Here is a 26,196-nt window from a genome sequence, read left to right on the forward strand (position 1 = left end):
AAATACAAATCACAAAAAATCACAAAATGTTCTACATTTTGCAATCTGCTCAAGCACATGTAAAACACACCCACACCCTACACCCCTTCATCTCTCAATCTCTGAAAGCCGTTTCCCCGTCAAGCTCTTCTGTACTGTATGACCTCAAACATGTATCAAATGACTCCATCAGAGCTCACATGAACTAATCCCCCCTCAATAGTCAATGTTCTGTCCAACTGCACCTGTAGTATATCTGAACTGTGAGATTCTTCTATTCCCATGTTTTCTCTCCTAAAACACATACATCTATATCAAGAGGAGGTAAGGATTTCACTGTATGTGTGCATTTGTGCCTGGGGGTAAGTATTGCACCAACACAAGCATGTGAGATGGGATGAAATACTCCCAAAGCTGCCAGCAATTTCATGTGCGTTTGTGCATGTGTGCGTGTATGAGAGAGAGGTGCAGACTTTAAAATATTCTAGCAGAAAGGTTACAGTGCCATGTACATGCATATGTCGATTTGTGAGGTCTATACAGAGATTGCATGTGCACGCAAGTATCTGTGTCCATGTGTGTGTTCATGGGGGTAATCTAACAGATTTATGGGCGTATCTCCAAAATCAGTCCTAAATTGAGGGAGCATTATCTGGACTGATGTACACTGATGGCTACGACGGCAAATCGGGTCACTTAGTATAAGAGAACACATGCAAATATAGAGAATTATAACTGGACAGATACAAAGATAGACAAAGAGAGAGAAAGAAAGCTTGAGCGTGCATGGGAAAAAGGTATCTGATGCTGCATTTTACACTTGGAAAATATCCAACTTCATGTGATAACATCATTGTTTGATATGGGCAATAAACTTGTAATGTTCCAAGTCACTGGATACGAGGTGAGCGGAGCGGGTCCCTCAATTTAGCTTGAATTATACATTACCCGTGAACTCTCAACATCATACTAAATACACACAGATATTTCAATTGAGCCATACAATAGACATCACGAACACACACTCATGCAAAAAACACAATAAATAAAATTAAATAAAATTTGAATTTATATGGTTGGGTTAAATGATCATTTTTGTTTCATTCTGTGAACTACTAACAATATTTCTCCCAAATTTCAAATACAAATATTGTTTCGATTTGCATTTATTTGCAGAAAATGAAAACTGGAGAAACAGGTGAAAATAACAGAAAAGATGATCTGTATTTTTTCAGACTTCGAATACTGCAAAGAAAACAAGTTCAGATTCACTTTCTAATCAATACAACAGTAATATTTCTACATGTATTTAGGAAAAGTTAAAAAAAATTATGTGATAACCTGGAGTCCGTGTCTTGTCATGCTGTCAGTCTTTCACATTGCTGTTGGATGACTTTATGTCCCTCCTGAGGTTTGATTTGTTGAAATTCAACAGACATTGGACTGGAATGACCACAATACATCTAGAAATGACGAATAAATGAACATATGGAATGGTCTTTTAAGTTTTTCCAAAGCTAAACCTTTTACCTTTTCCCATTTTTCCCAAATGTCCCTAGATAGTTATATTGATAGGGGATTCATTTGTTCATTGACCTTGACATACTGTAGACTTCTATTGTCGTTCGATAAGTTATAATCATTCTTAGTCTAACCATAACCTGTTACTTTTTTATTAATCAAAGTGACATTTACACACAATGGGCCTCATTCATGAAACATTCGTAAATATATGAGTAAATTCCGAGTAATTTGCGCGTAAAACAGACCTTCCCGAAAACGTTCCTCCGGATTCACAAATACTTCGTAAACGTCAGATTTCGTAGTAAAATGCAAGTATGTTAATGAATTCCAATCATTCGTGAACAGGGCGGCATGCACGCTCATTCACAATTAGCATAATCCCCGCCTATGAATTACTGCTACGCAAAATACGTATCTCGGAACGCTGGAATCCTCTGGACTTCATTCTCTGGTTTGGCTACATTATATTGCGTAAATGCATTAGATACTAATAGGCTATATGCTTACCAAAAAATAATCAATTAAACTGTGTCCACCAAAGCGTTTTTAGCCAGCTAAAATAATAATACCTGGTGCTCTTCTGAAAACGACCAGCTGGTGGCGCCTGAGAACGCTTTGGAGGCACTGCGCGTTATTCCGGAGATGCGTTGGTTGCTGTGATTTAGAATATCCGCAACAGTTATCCTACTTGTTACTAGTATTTTATTTTGAAGAATATTGCCTAATATGAAAATGCAGGACCATTAATATTAACTTCTCGACTGTTGTGTATGATGGTTGGTCAACGTAGTGTTTGTCCCGCCTCTTCTCCACTGTGATTGGACGGCTGTGTAAAAAAGGACAGTGACGAGCAGCTCTGCGTTTTACCCAAAGTTAAAATGTAAAAAATGATTAAAGACAGGGCAAATGAACGCGTGAAATGTTATTATGATACATAGTGCATCAAAATGCAGTGTCATCAGTTTGTCTAAAAGAATACAGAACGTTACGTGCGGTTTTACGCACTATTTACACGTGGTATGGAGCAGGTGTACATTTCTTTCGTACCAACTAACATTTTGAAAATACGAACATTTTCACGAATACGAAAATTTACGTCAAAACGACTTTACGAACGATTTACACAAAAAATCGTTCTGCTCCTGTTTCATGTATGAGGCCCATTGTCAGCAAATTCAAGTACAATATTAACCACAATCACTCACCTGATGACTCAATTCTCAATGCACAATATTCAATTTTGCCTTCAAATGCAGCATTACGGTTCATTCAACAGCACTTGATTCCATTTAATCATAATTATGAGTTTGACTTTACTCTTAGTTTATTCTCTCCTAACAGCACGTTGAAAGAGAACCAATGAGATAATCTGATAGACACCTGCTCTGCCCCCTGCTGGTGAAGACTAATACTGACCTCTCTTTCCATCTCAGAGTAAAATGAGTTCAGTTCCTCTGAGTACACACACTCTCATTCATTTCTCCCCCCCCCCTTCTTATTCTCCTATTCGTTCTTACTTTAACTGGAAACTTATAATTCAACTCAAACCCAACATAATGGTCAATATGGGTTATATAACAGACGATGCATAATAATAAAGAACGAGTAAATAACATGGGACTACAGCACAGCTATTAGATCACAGACGTTCAGCGTCACCCCGGTGGGCCGAACAGTTTCGGTGAACTCTACGATGAGATCATTTTGCATTTCGGAGACGATTCACATTTACAGTAGAGGTAAAATATTGACGCATAGATCAGGTGTTATCAAAGCTGAAGCACATCCAACGCCATTGGCAAGCACAGCAGTTCCATCCCAGACAATTTGGCCGTCCCCATCGGAGTAATTCAAAATGTAATTGCCTCTCAGACAAGGATGTGTCCAGAAGGGTCTTTCCTCGAGCGTCAACACCGGGAACGGGAACCCAGACAAGAAGCAAACTGGAAGCCGACTTTAACTCCCCTTAAGAAAGTTTCAGCACTTTTATACATACAAAAACCATGAGGTTAGAAGTCAAACAAGGCTGGGACGGCTATCGATCGCACGTTTCTTTTGCTCTCTATTTACATGTCATCTTTTAACTTAATGGGTTTACCTGGACAAACTCCCAGGCGTAGTCTGGTGTTCCTCGGCGGGCGTTTGAAGTGCCGGGTATATCTCGACCTGGCTGAGCTCTTCACACATTCCTGTAACTGATTGAACCAAACACACTAGTCAAATGGGAAATCAATGTCCTGTCAAACACGGCGTGGAGAGCGCAGCCCCCCGCTGTTATCAAAACCCCGTCTCTCCCATCGATGCCGTTAAGCACACTTAATCGCTCATGACGATCACGAGCATTTCTTATCCAGAGAGAGTTTGTGAATTTGAGATCCAGTCGTTTTTATGGCTTCAAGTTGTTTTTACATCAACTGAACTTCAACATCAACTTGCACGGCATGCAAATGCTTGTGAGTAAAACAGTGGATGCATTGCTGTGCGTTATGTATTATGTACTTCAATTTTTTATCTTGAGAGAATGTCTAAGATTATTGGATGACGTTCCAACGCCAACGCACCTCGAATTCACATAAACGGTGAGAAAAATATTCATATGAAGTCATGCAACAGATGAAGTGTGTTACTATAATACTTGTCATTGATTCTTTATGGTCTGATAGAGGGATGCAAGCAGCACGTCTACTCTGCGATCAAAGCAAAAGGTGACGTCAAAAGGAGCGTCCCGGCCCTGATGGGAGATAGCCGGCCTGGCTAACTATGTGGTCTTTGTTTTTTCGCCCCGCGGCCATTTTTCTGCTGGGTTGATGAGCAAATCAGAGTTAATTGTTGCAAGAAAAGACGGGGTCATCAGCCAGGGTAATTTAAAGGAAAATGAGGTTCCGCTAAAGATGACCTCACCGCTGCGGTCAGAATCCCCTCTTCCCGCCTCCTCGGGCAGGGATGATGGTTCTTCTGCGGCCAAATCCTGCACATGTGTCTACATGGGAGGTAGACACTTAGCTTAAAACAGGGGTCAGTGACCAGGAAAGACTGTTTAAAGTGCTTCATCAGTTCTATCCATCGATAGCTCAGGGGGCTCACGGATCATTCCGCGGCCGTCCGCGTGTGTCGGCATTGTGCGTCGTTCATCACACAACTAAGAAATCTGCTGGATTTCTAACGTGACCCTTGCACTCTTGTTCTCATCTCAGCGGGGCTCCCCCGTTTCCCATGTGGTCCAGCGCTCTACTGATTGCTGCCTGGATTAGAGTTATGCAGGGAAAGAGTTCTGCCGATGTCCTTTAATCTCACTTCTACTTTGATCCACCCCCTGATCAGGACCTGCAGGAAAATGAAAGACCTCGCACTCGCTCACAAATCTTCGGCTGGCTTACGAGTGTGCCAACATACCGCCGCACATCGCCACAACACCGAGAGGCTCGGAATGATGGGATAATGACCTGAACCACCTGCACTGGCTTTGAGAAACACAAGCCTCTCTTTGCTCCTGCTTACACCTGGTATTAAGAGGCATCCGGGGAGATATGATCACGAGCGGCCAGGTGAGACAGATACACATGTGTTGCATTCAACAATTTTATGCCACATAAAAAATGCCATTTTCACATCCTTAATCTTCATATTTCATGATTTTCATTTGTTGCCATAATTCATTATTCGTCACTGGGTTTTGCCAATATCTAACCAATGAAAAGTGTAAAAAAGTGCTTGTCAACTTTGACAACACAGTATTTAATCATTTAAAAGTGCAGGGTTTTTATCCGTTTCCTGCAAAACTGCGAATTTAGACATACAAGGTTTCAGAAGGACATAACGAAATATAAGTCACATATTCTGTATACAACTGTAATTCCTACATCACAAATATGTATACATATACTTAGATATAGGCAACTATACTATTAAACGACATTTGATGTCAACACATACAAACAAATATAAACATACAAAAACATTTAAAAAACTCATAATTTTTACCCAATTAAATATTCTGCAGATTAACATCTAAACACTTAACTCAACCTTTATGTATATTGCGCATTTTAATCATGTTGCACCAAAGTGCTTTAAAATACACATTTAAACACAATAATACAAATAAATAGCTAAACCTAAAAACGTTTGGGCCCGTTTTCACACGACAAGGCTTCAGGCTAGTGCCAGACTAAAATGAAAGAACTGAAAATAACTTGCCCTAAAATATCTTTAAATATCTCAAGATGCACAATGGCAATGTTTTTTACTAAGGCATTTTTATCAAAGCAACTTAAATATCCTAATTCAACTAAAGGTTAGTCATGGCTTAAGCATTAAACATGCATTAAATGTAACAATGTATTACAATATACACTCACCTAAAGGATTATTAGGAACACCTGTTCAATTTCTCATTAATGCAATTATCTAATCAACCAATCACATGGCAGTTGCTTCAATGCATTTAGGGGTGTGGTCCTGGTCAAGACAATCTCCTGAACTCCAAACTGAATGTCAGAATGGGAAAGAAAGGTGATTTAAGCAATTTTGAGCGTGGCATGGTTGTTGGTGCCAGACGGGCCGGTCTGAGTATTTCACAATCTGCTCAGTTACTGGGATTTTCACGCACAACCATTTCTAGGGTTTACAAAGAATGGTGTGAAAAGGGAAAAACATCCAGTATGCGGCAGTCCTGTGGGCGAAAATGCCTTGTTGATGCTAGAGGTCAGAGGAGAATGGGCCGACTGATTCAAGCTGATAGAAGAGCAACTTTGACTGAAATAACCACTCGTTACAACCGAGGTATGCAGCAAAGCATTTGTGAAGCCACAACACGCACAACCTTGAGGCAGATGGGCTACAACAGCAGAAGACCCCACCGGGTACCACTCATCTCCACTACAAATAGGAAAAAGAGGCTACAATTTGCACGAGCTCACCAAAATTGGACAGTTGAAGACTGGAAAAATGTTGCCTGGTCTGATGAGTCTCGATTTCTGTTGAGACATTCAAATGGTAGAGTCAGAATTTGGCGTAAACAGAATGAGAACATGGATCCATCATGCCTTGTTACCACTGTGCAGGCTGGTGGTGGTGGTGTAATGGTGTGGGGGATGTTTTCTTGGCACACTTTAGGCCCCTTAGTGCCAATTGGGCATCGTTTAAATGCCACCGTCTACCTGAGCATTGTTTCTGACCATGTCCATCCCTTTATGACCACCATGTACCCATCCTCTAATGGCTACTTCCAGCAGGATAATGCACCATGTCACAAAGCTCGAATCATTTCAAATTGGTTTCTTGAACATGACAATGAGTTCACTGTACTAGAATGGCCCCCACAGTCACCAGATCTCAACCCGATAGAACATCTTTGGGATGTGGTGGAACGGGAGCTTCGTGCCCTGGATGTGCATCCCACAAATCTCCATCAACTGCAAGATGCTATCCTATCAATATGGGCCAACATTTCTAAAGAATGCTTTCAGCACCTTGTTGAATCAATGCCACGTAGAATTAAGGCAGTTCTGAAGGCGAAAGGGGGTCAAACACCGTATTAGTATGGTGTTCCTAATAATCCTTTAGGTGAGTGTATATATTTATGTTATAAAAATAACCAAACACTAAGAGATATCTTATAATAATAAATAATATAGTTCAATAATATCTACATCTATAAAAATGCCTTTAGCTTATTTTAATTGTTTTGTCTTATTTACGTACATCTTAAAACCCAGTAGTGGGTCGTGGCACCCGGTTCACTGTAAAAAAAAAAAACAGGACTAAACAAAAATTTCGTGGTGACATCTCTATTTTTTAACAGGCTCGGTTTTGTACATTTAAGGAACAGTTTGTTGCCACAACTGATAATGTGCAGTTGTGCCAACTGAAAAAACGTAGATATAACCAATCACTACAAAATCTTGAATTGTGGCCTGAATGTTTTTCTTAACTATTGTTTCAGCAAAGTGTTTGATTGACAAGCGAATAGGAAACCCTTTGATGTTGTCATCAGAAGAAATTTGCACTACAAAGGTGACATGGTCTGAGTGTTCCCATCACAAACTATCTTTTACACCTGTCTCTGTCCACTTGTGGTTGGATCTCCCGAAACAGATTTGAATACCAGGTGTGAACGGGGCCTCACAACCGAGAAAGAGTCAACGGGCGGATTGAATAAACCACCTTGACCCTGACATGAGTTCAAGCAGTGTTGGGTTCTGAAAGTCAGTGCTGAGGTGATGGAGACGGTGGGTGTTTAATGCGGGGGGTGAGCAGGGTTTGGGGTGAGGGCGGGAGAAACCGTTGCACAATTCCATCTGCTTTTTTAAGAATACATTTCAACACACAAAAGTAAACTGCCCGAGTCCACCGCTAACCTCATCTTCACTCCCCCGATACAGAAACACGCACGGAACGAGCAGACAAACAATAATACAAACACAGACATCAATACAAACACTTGTCCACAAACACAGAAACCGGGCTGATCCAAAATGTGTTTTCACAAATCAGGCTTAGCCAGAATGGCACTTTTGTTTTTTTCCACAGTAAAGACATGTCAAACAGTGGGGACCTGCTATGGCAGAGTACTGAAGATTTGCACCACTGGAGGATTAGTCAAGAATGCTTGACTTTGATCTCTCTGCACTTAGCCTTTGATTCAGTGTAATTATTTAAAGGAGTGAGGTTTTTCCCCACCAACACGATGATGAATGACTCTAATGATTTCTTAATTTTCAGGCAGCGAGACAAGCTTATCTGTGTTTGTGTGTGCTCCCCGGGCCTGCGGTCTTTGAGAGGCCTGTCTGCCACATATCCTATTGATATATATATACGCACGTGAATTTATGTCTTTATTTTTAATTTCAGCAGACGTAATTCCTGAGCTTGATCTGTGTCCTCCCTGTCTCAAGTATTCTCACCTGCGTCGTCTCGAGGAGAACGAGAGAGCTCATAAATCAAGCTGAATTAGAACGGATTCATCTTCTGGTTGAACATCATTCTGCTTTCCTTGCAAATTGACTCGAATCTTCCGGGATCTACATCATAAAGGCCAGCACAAAAATTGTGAGAATCGCAACATAAAAATGGATACGTTGTACACTTTCCTGCGCATCGCATGCTGGCAACAAAGAGATGCTACACAAAGATGAAAGAACGCCTGCATGTTGGCTGAAAGCAGACCAGACAGAATACAGTCTCCACAACAAACCTCTCCTTAATGTAGCGCGGGCTATAAGGGCTCGCCTGCCTCTTTTGTGACTCTATCAAAGCTTCTCACAAGAGCCATAAGCATAACTCTGAAGTCTTCAAAGACGGCCACTATCTGCCTCTGCCAGCTCGCTACATGTTTTGTGGGCGTCTCACGGGCGGTCAAGGTCTCTGATTAGCGTTTATCGAATGCCGGCGTCTCTCGTGACAGCGTGGGCTTTTAGGTGAGCCCTTCCGACTGTTATAAGATGGCCCAGCGGATCTCGCACACGGACTCTGCGAGCTTTAAGGTCTGAGTTGCGCCCGCATGCTTTCAAACAAGCATGACGGATAAGAATGAGGGAACATCAGACCCGTCTGTAATTGCAGCGGAAACGGTTGCGTCACGTTACGTCCTAACACAGTTTATCACGTGGGCTTCAATACACGCAGTTCCATTTACGCAAGCAGAACAATGCAAATGACTTCACCTGCAGAACCAAGCAACCCTGTCAGTTCTTGTTTGGAATTTTGTTTTGCTAAATACAATTGACGTTCAATTGAGAGCACATGTTGTCGATTACCAATTAAAATCGTCTGGTGATTTTTTTATGAATAATAAACATAAATGGCAACTCTAATTTGATAGCATAACCGTAACACTTGAATGAAAAAAAAAATGCTATCTTGGACTGTGCAAGGTTGAATATTTCAACCCAAATAAAAAGAATGTAGTTATGTTGACTTGATATACACTACTGTTCAGAAGTTTAGGGTCATGTTTTTGTGTGTGTGGGTAGGGTAAACCCTACCAAAATGTCCCCACAAAGATGGCAATATCCAAAATCCTTGTCCTTGTGGGGACATTTTTTGGTCCCCATGAGGAAACAAGCTTATAAATCACACAGAATTAACTTTTGTGAAAATCTAAAAGAGCAGACAGTTGTGTGTGATTGTTAGGGTTAGGGGTAGGGAATATGATATATAGTTTGTACAGTATAAAAACCATTGCGTCTACGGAATGTCCCCATAAAACATGGAAACCCAACATGTGTATGTGTGCGGGCGTGTGTGTGTGTTGGATGTGAAGGCATGTATCTTTGAAATTATTCAAACACCAGTTTAAATTATTATTAAACATTTCATATTTGATTGTTGAATGTTTACATTATTAAATATGAGTATTATTTAATCATTACAATTATTGTGTATTAAAAAAACACAAATATTATTGTTCAAGCATATTAATTTTTCATTACAAAACACACAAAAAAGGTTTTTAAATGTATGACTAAAGCAGCCAAGAGCCCAGAATAAACTGTATATTTTTATAAACTGTTGACCAAGGGTGACATAATAAAATATTACGGTTTTGATTTATTTAGTCGCAACAAAAAAACCTAATAGTTACATTTGTGTTATTCCATAATTTTGTTTACAATTTACATGTTAACAATTATTCTAAAATTCTGAATAAATATGAATAAAGAATGATTAAGTCACCCTAAACATTTGAACGATTGCGTAGAAAGCAGCAAAGGACATCTAGAAATACTCTTTCACAACTTAAAGCTTTCATTTCTGCATTTAACGCATTCAGCATGTAAACATATTTCCATTCTATTAATCAAAACGGAGGGATGAGTCAACAATAATTCTTGTGTTACCTGACGATAGTTTGGTCTAATACAAACAACCCCGCCCCCTCGAACACGTTTTACATTTACAAGAGTCACTATTTAGAGTCTCGCACAATGCCATTTTGCTCTCTGTTCCACCCAAAACAAGAGTCACACCCACTTAACCCTCAGAGAGTCAAAGCATCTGTGAGATGTTTACATTGCAGGAGAACCCCGTTCCTGCAGAACTGGCTGCCGTATCAGCTTTAACACCTGTGTAAGGTACTTCTCTCTTCAAATATACTTTATATTGGGTCCGGTCCAGCATGAGCCAGTTCTGCAGGAATGTGAAGCCGTGCCAGGCTAGCACGGCTGCTGCTCCTCTGAACAAACAGGAGTTTCGGGCGTGAATGTCACGCCAGTTCATCTGAGACCAAAAAGCTCTGTCTTTCGCCGACAACGGCCCCAGAGCTGTCATCATTCAGCCCAATGACTTACGAGGGCCCAGCGCTTTTAATCATTCAGAATCAGAGGCTTTAGTTTTAATTAAATAGACGATAACACAATCTTACCAGTATCTCTGCATGCTGAGGTCATTTTGGGTTCTGCTGTTGAAGGTGTCATTCAAACTCCGAACCAGCCAGAGATGGTTCCAAGATGGCGTTTAATCTTCGCCGTAAAGTTTAGAATAAGACTCTACCTGTGGAAAGTTGCATCCAGGTCAGAAAAAAAGAACGTCTGGACAGTTGAGCAAAGTTTAACTTTCATCCCTTAAACTAAACCAGTTGAGTTCGGCCTGCTTGCAATCAAGCACACTTAAAGAATGACAGCAATGTGACATGTTAAAAGTCTTCAGCCCCCCTCTCTCTGGGCATGGGTCCAACCTGTCTTGACAGATTCCCTGTCTTATACCGCAGTCAGTTTCGCACCTGATGGGACCACCCGAGTGAGCTCCCCAGAGGCTGAAATGAGCGAGGGCCGTCGTGTGTACGCTGCCCAAATCTGCGCTGCGTTGAGATGTTAACCTGAAATGAGAACACGCACATATCATGTAGTTTAGTCCTGTGGGGACACATGGGCCACTGGAGATGTACAGGACTTCATTTGATAAAAATCTTTGTATTTGACAGTGTGTCATTCAGTGCGATGTCCTGTTGTTAGAGCAGGTGCCACTGAACGTCATATACAAGATGTTTATTCTAAGCATTTTAATAGCAGGGCTCAAAAAAAATGATTTAGAAATGTCTGCAATTACAGACTTTAAAAACTACTAATTACAAAGTTAAATGGGTAGTTTACAAAAATCAAAGTCTGTCATCGTTAGAAGATATTTTGAAGAACGTTGGCAACCCAACAACATTGTACCCCGTTGACTTCCATTCAATGGATACAAAAACGCTCGACGAAATGTCTTGTTTTGTCTTCCACAGAAGAAGAGTCATATACAGATTTTGAATGACATGAGGGTGAATAAATGATGACAGATTTTCTGGGTGCTATTCCTTTAGGGTCCAGTGTGTGAAATTTAGCGGCCTCTAGCGGTGAGGTTTCGAATTGCAACCAACGGCTCACTCCACCGCTCCCGTTCGAAGCACTACGGTGGCTGACACAGCACTGGGATGTTGTCATGTTTCCGCTTCTTTCCCGAATAACATATTTCGGAAATGCACTCTAAAAAAATCTGTAAAAATAGGGCGCAATATACTTTATTAATATGAAGGAATTTTCCTTATTCATTTTTACAGTTGTTTTACCTGTATTTTACATTTTGCACTGCATCAAATTACATTTTAGCATTAACAAAAATGTCTGTAAAATAAAGGAAAATGTACTGGTAATTTTCTGCCAGTACTTTATCTGTTTTTTACAGGATTTTTTTTACAATGAGCAGTTTGTCAGTTTAATGCTAGAAACAACATGGTGAATTCTATATAAAGGACCCGTGGTGTATGTAGATAGAAATAGCTTATAATAAAATAATAAAAACATTAGGCTTCATTGTGTAAAGGTTTTATACACCATTGAAGACATAGTTATGCATATTATATTGCATTTCTGTCAATAGATCCTCCAAAAAACTACACATTGGACCTTTAAGAAATTAAAGAAAGACATTTTTGTATATATTTCTTGGATTGCAACTTCTAGAAATCTACCATTGAACACAAAGATTTAACTTTGTTTAACTTAGAAGTGGTGAAACAGGGTGACAAGAGCTTAACTTAATGTGCCTGGTTTTAGTACCTGCATTGGTCCATGTGGAACAGTCTTGCTACTCAAAGTATGAGCAGTTCCAACAAAAGTAGGCCTACCTGGAACAAACACAACGGACATTTTTGTTAGTTATTTTGGTAAGAAAGTCTCTGCTTTGAACATAAATTTCAATGTGAGCTGGTTTGCCCACACTCTCTGATCGCGCTGGGTTGGACGGATTCAGACTGTACCAGACAGAGTATGTTGGAACACGGAAATTACAGGAACAGTGCCAGTCATTACAGATACAGACACGAGTAGTGCGTCTAGATGAACTGGAGTTACGGAATGATGGACTATCAGCTGCCCAGACGACCTCCATTTTCTGCTCGATCTCTAGCGCCCCCTGGTGGGAAGAAATGGAAATAATTTTGTAATAGTGTGAGGTCTGTTGTGCAGTCCAGTATCCGGTCATGTGAGCCTCTGAATAAAAATGTACTAGTATCGAGTGTTGACAGATCTGTGTTACCTTACTAAAGTTTAAAATCAATTATGCATAACAAAAAAAAAGGAAGTGACCTTTGTAAATACGAAGGACATTTTTCAGATTCTATCACATTAGTACTACAACAATGGATAATATCTGCAACTATAATTGAAGCAATCAGTCATGAAGGAATTAAGATACAGTTATTTTACTACGGTAAAAGCTCAACAACATCAGCAACAACAACAACAACAACAAGATAAGAGAAATGACAAATTAAACAGACCGATAAATAGATAGATTACCTCAACGCATATAATAACATTCTGCAATAATAAACAAAATAATTCTGCTAAATTATAACCTTTATAACTTTATGCAGCCTGATGCATTAAAGTGACAGTTCACCCAAGAATGAAAATTCTGTCATCATGTACTCACCCAAACCTGTATGACGTTCTTTCATCTGCAGAACACGAAAGAAGATATTTTGAAGAATGTTGGTAACTGAACAATGGCGTTACCCATTGACTAAATAAACACAAAATTAACGGAAGTCACTGTGTACCGCCGCGCTTGTTCGGATACCAACATTCTTACCAACGAAATGTCGTTTTTGTTTTTCCATGATTTTCTATCACACAACACCTTTAAACACGGCTTGCCCATTCAGAATTCAGAGCAGGAACTATCTGTTTCAAAAAAGAGCAACAAAACAGTCCTGTCATATCCCCGCATGTTCCCGTAAGAGGTGTTTTTTTGGTGTTTGGAGCTGGCGATCAGGGTTCGGGGGGGGGGGGGGAGGGGGTTTATCTTCATTAGCTTGCCCATTGGCAGCTAATTGCTGGAGCAGGTGAAAACAAAAAGCTCGGTGTCCGTCCCTACACGCTCTGATTGCTCTGGGACAGAGGGAGGCAAAAGTCTGTGCGCCCCAAACAGAGGGCCTCACATAGGCATGACTTGGCAGGCAAACCTCCCCCCTGTACGGTTGGTTGTCTTTTGGTGAACAGGTCTATGCAAAGGGCACTGAAATGATCATGACAGTCTTTGCTTTTCTCATTTTGTTGTTTTTTATGGCAACAGGAGACATAATAAATCCCTTAATGCACTAACGTTTGTGGAAATCCCTTGGAATATTAGCAAGTTTGTGCTCAGTTTGTTATAGGTTCCTTCCAGTTTTTGACTTCTTATCAAAGAAAAATGACTTCAATAAACACTTGACTGGCTTTCATAAGCGCAGTACATATTTTGGACTCATCCTGTGTGGGTTTTTTACACATCTTTTGTTAGCAGCGGGGAAAATAAAGCAGGTTTACAGTGAATCAATGAGATGGATTGTTTCCACTTATCAAGATCTGGCTTCAATTCAGGGTGAAGGCGGTCTGCGTTTGCCATTGCTCTTGTAAAACATGTTCTGGTTCTCCCTCACATGAATGAATCCCAACAAGAAACATATTGCATCACCCTGTGAATTCGCTGACATGTTTTCATTAAAACTTCTGTAGCATCTCTCACTCAAAACCGAATTCTGTCCAATTAAGAAGGCACCAGTTATTGAACATTAGTTTACTTAACCACCTTCACTTTGACAGCTAAAATAATCAGATCGTTGTTCTATTTTAGATACTTGGGAGATACGCTGGATGGATTTGACATGTATCTATGCAATGAGCAAAAAATAAAGGTCTTATTGTCCATATAAACCATCTGACATGATGGAAGAAATGAAGTTTGATTTGTATGTAGAGTCAGGTGGTGTCAGTCAAATATGCGATGACCCCATCAGACATCTATGATAAAACAGAACACAGTGTCATAGTTCCCAGTTACTGGCAGGTTGCTCTGTGCAGTTTTAAAGTGACAGTTTTGATGAGACGTTGTTTCTTTTGCGCAAAGTACACATCCAGTTCAAACAGGTGAAAACAGGATTAATTCTAATAGGGTTTGACAGGTGAGGCAAAATAGGCCACCTATGAGATGTTAGTTAAAATAAGGGAAACGATGTACGGGTGACACGTGCACATAAAGGCACTTTGTTCCAAATATTTTTTAAATAACAACCGGAAGAAATTGTCAACTTTGACCTCAAATCTCGAACTGACTATTTTGTATTTGTGTGTAGTTCAACTAACCACAAAAATTATTTTCAGGAAAATGTTGTACCTACGCCTTTAATTTATTATTTGTCTTGTAGATCTGAAATAATAATCTCAATACTCAGATGTATAGAATAATGCAATGTAAGTCGCTTTGGATAAAAGCGTCTGCCAAATGCATAAATGTAACATTCAAATGTCAATAATAGGTGTAATAAAGGACTACTAAAGTTTTGTAGCACCCGTCCTACATAATACTGGAAAAATGATAACTTCTGAAACGAAATGAATAAGAATGAATTATACATTTGTTTCAGAAGTAACAGAATATGGATAAATGTTTGTTGTTCTGCAATGCCATTGTGAGTTGTTCATTTGCATCTTAACGCCACGAGAGGCTCTGGTCTTCACAGTCGAGTGAACGGCGACATCTAGCGTCCAAAATACAACATTGCACTTTTATCAGTAACTGGCAAGATTTATAGGGGATGATAAATCGAATTACGTTAAAAAAACGTTTTATGAAGAGTTCATTTTTGTAAAAACAGATAACTGCGTTTTTATTCATTTTCATTATTAATTTACATTGTGTATTCTGCACAATAGAAACATGATTTATGAAAATTAATAAAAACTCTTCATATGTCTATTACCATAATAACTTTAACTCATCTCACAGTTTGTAAAGCGAAACTAAACTTAACTAAATAGTTAGGCTATCCGTCCATACGTGTTTTGTTTACTTTATACTGATCGAGGGATGAGTTGTTATTGAGTTGATGAGGGATGAGTTGTTAAGTTATTTCTGTGGTCATCGGCAGCATGACGTCGACTCATCTATTATGATCATTTAACCTGTCACGATAACTAAATGCAACTAAAAATAAAAAATCATGTCTTTATATTTTACTCTTAGGGAGGGTTAGAAGTGAAACCTCTGTCAGAAAATATCTTGGTGCTCCAAATTGAGAAACGAAAGAAAGAAATATTCAATCGTTGTAATAGAAGTATAATGGCAAAAAATATGATAATTGAAGTGGGACAATGGTATATTGGTGGTAACCATGTTTTTTTACTACAAACACCATAATGGCCTGCTCTAGTAAAATTGCGGTAATATTCGTATATTTCCTTTTATCTTAATATTACATTTAGAATATAAATATAAATGTTTGAAAACTAAAGCGGTACGAAACATCAAGTGACACTATATGTGGGCGCGCGTGTGTGTAAAAACCAGCAGCACGCACCCCCGACTCTCACCAACCGAGCTCACCCACTCTCCCGTTACCCGGAAGTATGCAGAATTCCCAAAGATGGCGGAACAAGGTCCGATGGCGATAGCTATGAGGCTAAGAAACCAGCTGCAGAACGTCTACAAGCTCGACCCGTTGAGAAACGAGGTGAGTAAACCGAGCGAAAAGCCATTTAGGGTAGCGACTTGGGCTGCGCGGTTCATATAAACGCGCGCGAGGGGTCTGATCTGTGGCGCTAGAGCCGAGAGATGGAGCGCGAGACCGTGCGGCGCGTCTGCGCAGGCGTGAGTTTTGCGAAGACTCGATCTGCTGCGTGCAGCTGTTGTGTTTTTGTTCGCAGTGCCGAGGGGTTTCTTGTTAAACCTGTGCTACTTTAATCTCCCTATTTGTGTGCTGTCTCCTCCAGAATACAATTCACGAATCGAGCGTGCGGGTTTCCCCGGCTGCGCAGTTATAGTAACCGTGATCGTGCACGCCGCGTGATGTCCCACATGCTTGTTAATGAGCGCTGGCCCTGTCGAGTGAGCAAGTGCATCATTATGAGCGCTGCCGCGCGCATTGTTTGCAGTGCGTGCGCACGTTAAACACACATTGCGGGGAATGCGTTGTAACTTCAGTCACGGGACATGAAATGACTTTCCTCGACACCACGGAGCTCTCGGACGTTTAGTTGCGGTGATACACGGATTTGTTGCCCAACAGTCCGAACTGTTGTCGCTTTTAACAAACACGTTGCTCTCCCATACACACTCGGGTCCTTTTAGCCAATGGTAAGCTTGTTTACAGATGACACCTGACTCTTTGAAAAGTAAAGCGCGCTCCCGCCACGGTCAAGTGCATCTGTTGGTTGCATCTGGCAGACGCCTTTATCCAAAGCTCCGACGTCCCCGCAACATGATCCGCCACGGTGTTGAAATCCAGTCTCTACTTTAGAACAAGCCCTTGAAGCGTGTGTGAAAACTGTTGTGAGGAGAAATTGTCATTTTTTAAATTGTATTCTTGGTCGTCAGTACATGGTAGTAGTGTCAAATTGCCAAACATTATATACAAGTTCTCCTAAGGTTTTCCAAACACTTCCCTTGCAGTAACGTTAAAAGAGCATTTTATCAACATTATATGTAATGGCCAAATGTTCTGAAAGCAGTTGTACATTGTCTAGAATGTTTTATAACTTAATGGGACTGTTAGCCAAACGTTTTTTAGACCCTTTTTGTTAGCTGGAAAATTCCTTGCGCAGTTTAACATTCAGTCGTTATTTATTAAGGATTTATTATAATCTGTGCTGTCATCCACTTGCATTTCTTAAGCATTGGCAATAATGTCTTACTTGGCTTTGGCCAATAGCCTAATGAATTATTTCGAATCGGAATCAGAAATAACTTTATTGCCACCAGGAATTTGTTATGGTGTCACAAGCTACTACAGCACAACAGAATGACAGTGACAGACACGACAGATAATAAAAGAATAAAAAATAGGATAGGTAAACAGGATGATACAAGAAATACTTTAATAATAATATTAATAATAAAAATATACCCAATATATGGTATTTGTATATTCGGGTATGAGGCATAGTTTAAAGTTTAATAGTTAGGCATAGTTCACCCGAAAATAAAAATTCTGTCATCATCACATTTCAATGGTCATCATTTCAAACCTGTAAGACTTTCTTTTGCAGAGCACAAAATAGGATATTTTGAAGAAACCACTGGCACCCGTTTACTTCAATTGTATGGACAAAAATAACAATGCGAGTGAATACCATAACAACATTTCTCGAAATATCTTCTTTTGTGTTCTGCGGAAGAAAGCAAGTCATAAAGGTTTGAAATGACAAGAGAGTGAAATGATGTTTCACTTTACATGTTATGTGACTTTGTGAATTCTGAAGGGGAAATGAGCTGATTGATTCTTTCTGAATACAGCAATGGTTCCTCTCATGAGGATTATTTCTCAGTGGTCATGTAATCTCATATGTTGAGCCTGACACGCTTCTCTCTGTTTGTCACCACAGGAAGAAGTGAAAATAAAAATAAAGGACCTAAATGAACACATCGTGTGCTACCTGTGCGCTGGATACTTCATCGATGCCACCACCATCACGGAATGTCTTCATACGTGTATGTTTTATACGACCCAATAACACATTCTGCATATGCAGAATAAAAATAAAAGACATTTTGGGTGGCTAGAGATTTAACAATACATTCTTTATTTCCCTCAAGTCTGTAAGAGTTGCATTGTGAAGTATCTCCAGACCAGCAAGTATTGTCCAATGTGTAACATCAAAATCCACGAAACGCAGCCTCTTCTGAACCTGAAGCTGGACCGAGTCATGCAGGACATTGTCTACAAACTGGTCCCAGGTCTACAGGAGAGTAAGTCAAGTGAACGGCATCGTCTGATCGTACGTCACTTTGTTCTTGTCATTCATGGTTAAATGTTCGTCTCATCTTCTCAGGCGAAGACAAAAGAATTAAAGAATTCTATCAGTCACGGGGTCTTGAACGCATCATACAGCCTTCTGGAGAAGGTAAACAACAACAGCATGTTATACTGGCATTATTTTAGAACGGTGCATATCTTAATCTCTCGATTGGTGATGTTTTGTGTTTCCTGTAGATGCAGTTCCAGATAATACAGGATTACCCTACACAAGCTTCGATCACTCTAAAGCTCATTTCTATAGATACGATGAGCAGGTCTCTCTCTGTTTGGAAAGGCAAAGGTAATGTCTTTGATGATGATGATGATGTCATCGCTGTTATTGATTTCATAATAGTTTGAAAACAAAAGCAAAGAACAATTATAAATAGAACACTAATCCGATAATAACCCTCTGGTTCAATATTTTCTTTATACAGTGTTCATATAGCAGATACATACGTGAGCCTTGATTCCTTTGTTTCTTTTGTCTTTACAGTTCGTCATTTTCTGGAAAAGACAAACACAGATTAACTTTACAGGTAGGACGACAAATAAAAACGTGCACGTAACACATTATTTAGTAATGGAATGTAATATTGAATCATTACATTTCTACTTATGGGAAAGTGATGATTTAAAGAAATATTTCAATTCCCTTTAAATCATTCTGAATCGTTTTGTTTCTCATGTTCCTGCAGCAGAAGTTTGTGCGTTGTTCGGTCAGGGCTGAAGTGCGGCATCTGAGGAAGGTGTTGTGTCATCGCCTGAATGTAGAAAAGCATCAGGTCTGACTCTCTGCCGCTTCTCAGGCTTCAAATGAGATGCATCATATAAATCAGTTACAACTCTAAATGTACAAATAATTACTTGAAATGACATTTGTTTATTTAGGAGTATGTACCGACTAGAAAATATACATCGTCAATCAATTCTGATTGAATTCTCGCTAAACCTTCCATTGTGTAGCAGGCTTTGTCTTTTGTCTTCATTGTGTGGTCTCTGTTGTGCTGCAGGTCCAGATGTTATTCAATAATGAATCCCTCCCAGATCACATGACCATGAAGCGTCTCTGGCTTTCTCACTGGTTTGGAAAGGTATTACAGTCTAATGCGTCTCCAGCTAATTTCATACTGCATTCTTTTACACCATCAGCCTGTTAGTGTTCCCTTTAGGTGGGATCTTCATTTCTCTAGCACGCTAGTGATTTACAGTGCACTATTTCACACACTGAATGAAGAACACTTCTCTGAGGGATCACAGGCAGATTTAAGATTTATTAGGACTGGGAAAAGCCGTATGCCGGTCGTGGCCTTGTGGTCTGTAAAAGGGAATAGAAGTGCTGTTCTCCATATTGTTTTAAGCAGATGTCATTATAAAGATTGTGGGAATCTGAATTGTTACGTTTTGTATGTTCTAAGCTTTCTTTTGATTATTGAAATCATTTCATTCTTGTTTTCTTCTCTTTCAGGCACAACCGTTGGTGCTCCATTATGCCATAAAAGACAAGCGAACAAGATAGGATCGTGTGAAAATATTGGGTGTAAATATTTTGTATTTCACATATTATATTTTAATAGCTTTCTGTGAATATATATACTTATTTTTTGGTTTTGTATTTTTGAAAATAAAATTTAAGTGGTAAAATGTTTGTGTTGTCTTTTAAGGAAGATGAAATCCCTTCAGTGGGAATTGTTCTTTTACGTTTTGGCATTTAGCAGACGCTTTAACCCAAAGCATCATAAAACAGTGAGGGAAAACTAAAAAGCAATTTGTTTAAGGAAAGGCAATACTTTGAAAAGTGCTATTCAATGTAGCGCGATTTCTTTTTGGTGAATTTAACGTGGGCTTATTTTCGCTGTTTTCAAACGGGAACCACAAGAGGGCGCTGTTGGTATTTACAAAATCACCACCATCTCAAATGCTTTCCTGTGACGCTATAAAAAGACAATTTAAAGGCGTTTTCAACGTTGGTTATCTTATATTGAGTAATCTGAATATACAATGAAAATAAGGCAGAGTACTTTCGTCATCCTTATTCCCAATTTATCAAATAAAGAGGGAAAATCTAAATAAAAAACTTGTAGGCTACATGCTTTGAAAATGCATGACGAAACAAACCACTCATTTGAAAATATCAGTAATGATCAGATGTTTTGTTAGTTGGTCAATGTAATTTTTTACACGTTTTAGTAAATAAGATGTCATGTTCTAAATAGCCGTCGAGCTACCTTATTTTTTTTATCCCTTTTTTTCAAACAGCCTAAATTCTATTATCTCAAAAATGTTTTTCAAGGATTTGGAAATTTAAAAAAAAGTAGGCTATACGAGCAATATTAAGTTAGTCTGATGTGTTCCTTTTTTGCGACAGTGAGATTTAGGCCTAATTATGTTTTGCATTGCTCTTTGAAATGAAACTTCAGTTCGTTTAAAAACAAAGAATTGACAGCGCAAATGTTATAGACTTTCGTCTTTAACGCTATTTATATTTATACAATTTTATATATGAACATAATTCACTTTTTAAATCATAACGTGAAAAGAAACAGCTTTGCATTATTGAAAATATAAATTGACTTGATAAATGTATTTATTAGCAATGATTTAATTATACTCGAATATGTTTTTTTGTTTTCTTTAAAAGTATTTCAGTAAGGAACGTATAGCTAAATAAAAACAGATGCTAGTTAGTGATTTATGATCTTTATCTTTCATAATATTTATCTCTTGCACAACATTCCCCAGCTGTGTCCTTGAACCATTTTTCATAAATGTGAACATCTTCAAATGAATATAAAACGTTGTCCATTATACATCATTTACATGTTATTTGCAGGAACGGAAACACTGTGCTCTGTCATTGCTATCTGGTAATTTCCAACATTTCCACATGCACTGCAGCAAAGCATTTATATTCATACACATCAAACACCAATAATCTCGATTCTCAGCAATCCGGGAAACATTGGGAACTTTCGTGCTGACTTCAATCAGTTCTGCATGAACACAAATTTTTTGCTCTGAGAACTGCAGCTCTCCAGAAACACTTTCCACAAAGCGCTCATAAAAATCTACTTGACTTTTCAACCCCAACTATTCCGAGCGATTAAGCCAATTGTACTTCAATCTTCTCTCTGCCCCAAAACTGCGGTCTTGATCTGCTCACAACTGACACAAATGGGCCGAAAGAAATTCGGCAGACGGGGCAGCCGGACAAGCAGGATGCAACAATCCTTCCCATTTCCACTAACTTCCTATTGAGATTTATTCATTAGAAACCTCATGCAAATCGACTGCTATTCATGGGCGTTTTTAACACAGGGCACAGATGCGGGGGTATTATTTGGGCTCGGCCGACTGCAACTGTTAATGCGCACTCAAAGGCGGGTTAACCTAATCAATCATGTTGACTAGTTTGTGTTAGAGAAGATTCATAAACCATATGGCGCGAGGGGAAAGCAAGCTTTATGTTGTCATCGTGACAACTGCTTTCTGAAGAGCGCGTGAGGGGGGAGGATGGGGGAGCTTGTTCAATTGTCCTAATTAAGCTTCAAGCACTTAACACACACAAACACTCTTAACACACACACACACGCACAATGAACTCTCGGCTGTTTAACTTCGCGAGAGCGCGCCATACAAATACGCATTAAATATGCAGAACATCATTATTCTGGCAATATTATGCAAAGAAAACTGATTCCCTGAATTTTTGGAGTCCGATTCATTTCTACCATTCGTTCATGATTGAAGGTCACGTCACGCCAAGAAACATTGTGAAATACATATACCCTTTATTTACATAAATGAGGATTAAATAGAATGTTACAATAAATTTAACGAGTTAGATGCATCATAACGTGTTATATATATACACAACCTTGCCCTTGCATTGCTTCGGACATACACGCACTTTTTAATAATTTGCTTATAATGCCTGCAATCATAGAAATTGTGCCAGGAACTTGGACACATAACGTAGAAATATGGGAAATGTGTTTTTACAATTGCAATGTAAAGTCAATTCGCTGAGGACTTCTGAAATTATTTATAAATATATAAATCTATTCAAATGAGAATTTCACTTTTGGCATAGGTTTTCATAGCGGTCATAAATGTGTATTGAAACATGAGTGTAAACAATTGCACACGTTTCCTTCGAAAATCAAGTCGAGAAATAAAGCTTAAAATGCACATACACATGTTGCAGTCTTGATACTGTACCATTTATCTCTAATCATTTCTCAGATATGAAAACGTATTCCTTAAACCACGTCTTCAGTCTGGACATCAGAATATGGAGCTTTTACAATCCTTTCAATAAATTAAGAATAAGGGAGACAGAAAACGTTCCTTGCATTTCAAGTTCTTCCGCGCTTTCAAACGTCCGTGCAAAATGTTGTGAAAAATGCCCTTTCCTGAAAACGAGGGGCCTGGGTTTTAATCGTCCACCTCAATTTCCTCGTCCTCCTCTGAAAACTCGTCTGTGGTTTGGCCTCTCGACGAGGACGGGGACTGGGGAAAGGCTCTCGGGGAAAGACTGGGCGAAATGGGCCCAGAGCCACCGTGAGGGTCGTCGATGTCATCCATGGACACCAGTTTTTCCAATGCCTGCGGGGGGATTTTCTTGAGCGACTCCACGTCCGCTTTCATCTCCTCGAGATCTCTTTTAAGCTTGGCCCGTCGGTTCTGGAACCAGGTGATGACCTGCGCGTTGGTCAGACCCAGCTGCTGCGCGATCTGGTCTCTGTCGGCCGGTGACAGATATTTTTGATACAAAAAGCGTTTCTCCAGCTCGTAGATTTGATGGTTTGTGAATGCTGTGCGGGACTTCCGTCGTTTTTTGGAGGCCTGTCTTTGGCCAAAGCCGTTAAGATGCTCGCGACCTGAAAATAACACACACACACAAAAGAAATGGATTTTTAGCAACTATAGGGCTTGGAATAAAGCAGGCAGTGAGCGAGTCTAAAATGCGTAGAACGCGTAAAACTGCGTGAGCTGAGGACTATTGAATATATAATGTATTATAAAAAATACAATTCAGACAACATTCCGCTTATTAGCAATTTGTGTAAATGTATATCAGAATATTAAACATGAACTAAAATGTCAAACTTTTTCTTATTAACAAGAACGAATGATCTGTTGAGCATAAGTCGTGATAGTTATGTTAAAGTGTTACACACTGTGTAATAGGCCGCATTTCATTTCAATCCAGCTGCATAACAGCTGTTCATGAAAAGTGGGGGGAAAACGTTCCAAAACATCTGAACTATTGATTGCCAGACATATTCTAAATATTTGACGTGTTAATCAAGTATCAAGCAACAGAACTGTGCACAACCTCATTACAGACGACCTTAACCATTACTGTGACCCATATAAGAGAGTTCCGCAATGTCAACACGAACTCTGTGACGAAAGACGGTTTTCTGTAAATATGTCAACCGAACATGAATGATCACTATCACTTAAACTTCATTGCAAATGTGTCTTCGTCACGTTAAGCTTCAGACTGCCTGTAATTCCTGAAATAATGTGACTCTCACCCTCGAGGAATCACAAAATGACATTGAGATATTCCACATGGATCAGTATAAGAATATATATATATATATATATATATATATATATACAGTATATATATATATATATATAATTAATAAATGATTTAAATATATACGCTTGAAAATACATATAGCAAAAATTTGTGGAGCGGAAGCTGTAAAATAGAACTAATATAATTAATAAATTCTTGCATTTTTTTAAAAGACAAGAGTACGTGACAATCCTCATCTTCAAATAATCTTCAAAACTACTTTATTCAAATAAAATCTCTCTTTTCATCTACTATTTAAATATGTATTTATATCGTAACTGTAAAATACAACATACTATAAACTTGCGCACACAGAAGTTCCTGATAAACAGTGCAACGCAAACAAATGCAAAATATCACTTATATAATTACAAAAACCCATGCATTAATATACACAATTCAATTTGCGTAAAAAAGTAGACAAAATCCAAAATATTTACCTTCTGCGGCTTGTATAACGCTAACTTCCAGCCCTTTGAAAGTTTTGCTCGCCAGCTCTTCCAAAGCACACAACGGAGAAGAGGGCGCGCTGATCCCGTTCCGTGTCGCAGCCGAGCCGGCCACTTTCTCCAGAACCCGCGGAGGGCACAGAGTACCGACCGATTTCTTCACGTTGGGTTTATTTAAGATATCCTCTATGCTGAATGGGGTGAGGGGCTTGTTGGAGTTCGCCGGAGGTGGGAGCTGGTCCAAGGGACCCCGCCGCCTCTCCTCGCCGCTGGACTGTAAAACGGAGCCTGCCTTCATGCCTTTAGTACTGGAGGTCATCTCAGTCCAAAAAAAACAACTGCAAACAGAAGTCACCTAAATGTTCGACGCGACTCGTTTATACATATAAAACCTTTTCTTTATCCCGTTCTTTAAGCGAAATCGTCGTTCTTCCTCGCTCTGAAATGGCTCTCCAAAAGCACCATGCTTCAAGCGTCACAGCGACCCGAACTTTAGTCCTGTTACGAGGGTCCGATGCGCGCTCTCCATAAAGATCTTCAGCATGTGTAGCTGTACTGGCCAGGGGGGCGACCGCATGCACGAAAATAAGCGGTCTCGAGGAGGCAAAAACAGCGAGTAACTGCTAACGAGTTCTTGTTGATTGCTTTTGCGAAGTTCAATTAGAGAAACACTACGCTACTTGCTGACCCGCTGCTCCGTCTTAAAGGGCCACACCACAATAATGAATTGGACGCGAGAATAGGAGGAGTTACGCACTGAAGTTGAAAGAGAGGGGAGATGATGGCTCTGCGTGTTTATGCATCTGTTGATGCATCCCACTCCCACTTAGGGCAAACCACGTGCTCCACGCGTACTTTCCAGAAAAGGAAAGTGTGCTCTCATTAACTGGTGTCCGTCTTTCTCTGTGTCTTTCTGTCTGTCTGTGGAACAACAAAACAAACTGATGAAAGGCAGTGTGGTTAATTATTATAACATTGGAGGATGTGATTATTGCGTTTTTTTAGACTGTTATGACAGCATAATTTCCACACCCTTAGTCAATCACTTAGACCACACGAGATCAGAATGCAAGGCATGCGATTTAGTCTGATTAAATGATTTCTGTTGCTCTTATTGTGACGCAAACATGGGGAAAGCAGCTCAGAAGCAGACACCACTTACATTTTAAAATAAAGACTGGAGGTACAATAACAACACTGTTAGGTGTTTAAATATAGCCTATCTAACAACAAATAAGACTAGTCTGAGATATTGTCCGGTGCAATGTCTTGTAGGATAAATGATTTATCTTTTAATATGAGTTAAATCATCGGATGTAGTGTAATGCTGGCAGAGAGAAAGAGAGACTTCTGGCTGAGATTAAGTTAAATTTCGGCACAGTGCAACATAAAAT

At 39.5% G+C, this 26,196-nt stretch overlaps 2 protein-coding genes and 1 long non-coding RNA gene across 7 annotated transcripts in view; 1 reads left to right on the forward strand and 2 right to left on the reverse strand.

The window, feature by feature from the left end:
• Nucleotides 1-13,727, reverse strand: part of LOC130563344 (uncharacterized) — a 29,974-nt gene extending 16,247 nt beyond the window's left edge. The window contains exons 1-4 of one of the 2 annotated variants that reach the window (XR_008964107.1): nucleotides 12,740-13,727; nucleotides 12,540-12,607; nucleotides 11,225-11,320; nucleotides 10,868-10,995 (exon numbers count right to left, since the gene is read on the reverse strand). This is a non-coding gene — a long non-coding RNA (uncharacterized LOC130563344). Of the gene's footprint in view, nucleotides 1-10,867; nucleotides 10,996-11,224; nucleotides 11,321-12,539; nucleotides 12,608-12,699 lie in introns of both variants that reach the window. The other variant, XR_008964106.1, reaches the window with a different exon arrangement.
• Nucleotides 13,728-16,282: 2,555 nt separating this feature from the next.
• pcgf1 (polycomb group ring finger 1) lies at nucleotides 16,283-20,401 on the forward strand. Of its 4 annotated transcripts, none has more exons than XM_057349680.1 (9): nucleotides 16,292-16,474; nucleotides 18,345-18,450; nucleotides 18,556-18,708; nucleotides 18,792-18,863; nucleotides 18,953-19,058; nucleotides 19,254-19,296; nucleotides 19,459-19,542; nucleotides 19,771-19,851; nucleotides 20,226-20,401. In XM_057349680.1, the coding sequence occupies exons 1-9, from the start codon at nucleotides 16,388-16,390 to the stop codon at nucleotides 20,274-20,276; spliced, it is 783 nt and encodes a 260-aa protein (XP_057205663.1). In that variant the 5' UTR covers nucleotides 16,292-16,387; the 3' UTR covers nucleotides 20,277-20,401. The 4 variants fall into 4 exon arrangements, with proteins under 4 accessions (XP_057205665.1, XP_057205664.1, XP_057205663.1 ...); XM_057349679.1 differs by having other exon boundaries at nucleotides 16,301-16,474; nucleotides 19,456-19,542; XM_057349682.1 differs by lacking the exon at nucleotides 19,771-19,851 and having other exon boundaries at nucleotides 16,283-16,474.
• Nucleotides 20,402-22,536: 2,135 nt separating this feature from the next.
• Nucleotides 22,537-25,506, reverse strand: lbx2 (ladybird homeobox 2). The gene is made up of 2 exons (XM_057349842.1): nucleotides 24,794-25,506; nucleotides 22,537-23,640 (listed from the first exon to the last, which is right to left on the reverse strand). Exons 1-2 carry the CDS (start codon nucleotides 25,119-25,121, stop codon nucleotides 23,195-23,197), a joined length of 774 nt encoding a protein of 257 aa, XP_057205825.1. The 5' UTR covers nucleotides 25,122-25,506; the 3' UTR covers nucleotides 22,537-23,194.
• Between the last annotated feature and the right edge of the window lie 690 nt (nucleotides 25,507-26,196).

The sequence above is a fragment of the Triplophysa rosa genome, linkage group LG13 (assembly GCF_024868665.1).
Source record: "Triplophysa rosa linkage group LG13, Trosa_1v2, whole genome shotgun sequence".
NCBI classification, from domain to species: domain Eukaryota; kingdom Metazoa; phylum Chordata; class Actinopteri; order Cypriniformes; family Nemacheilidae; genus Triplophysa; species Triplophysa rosa.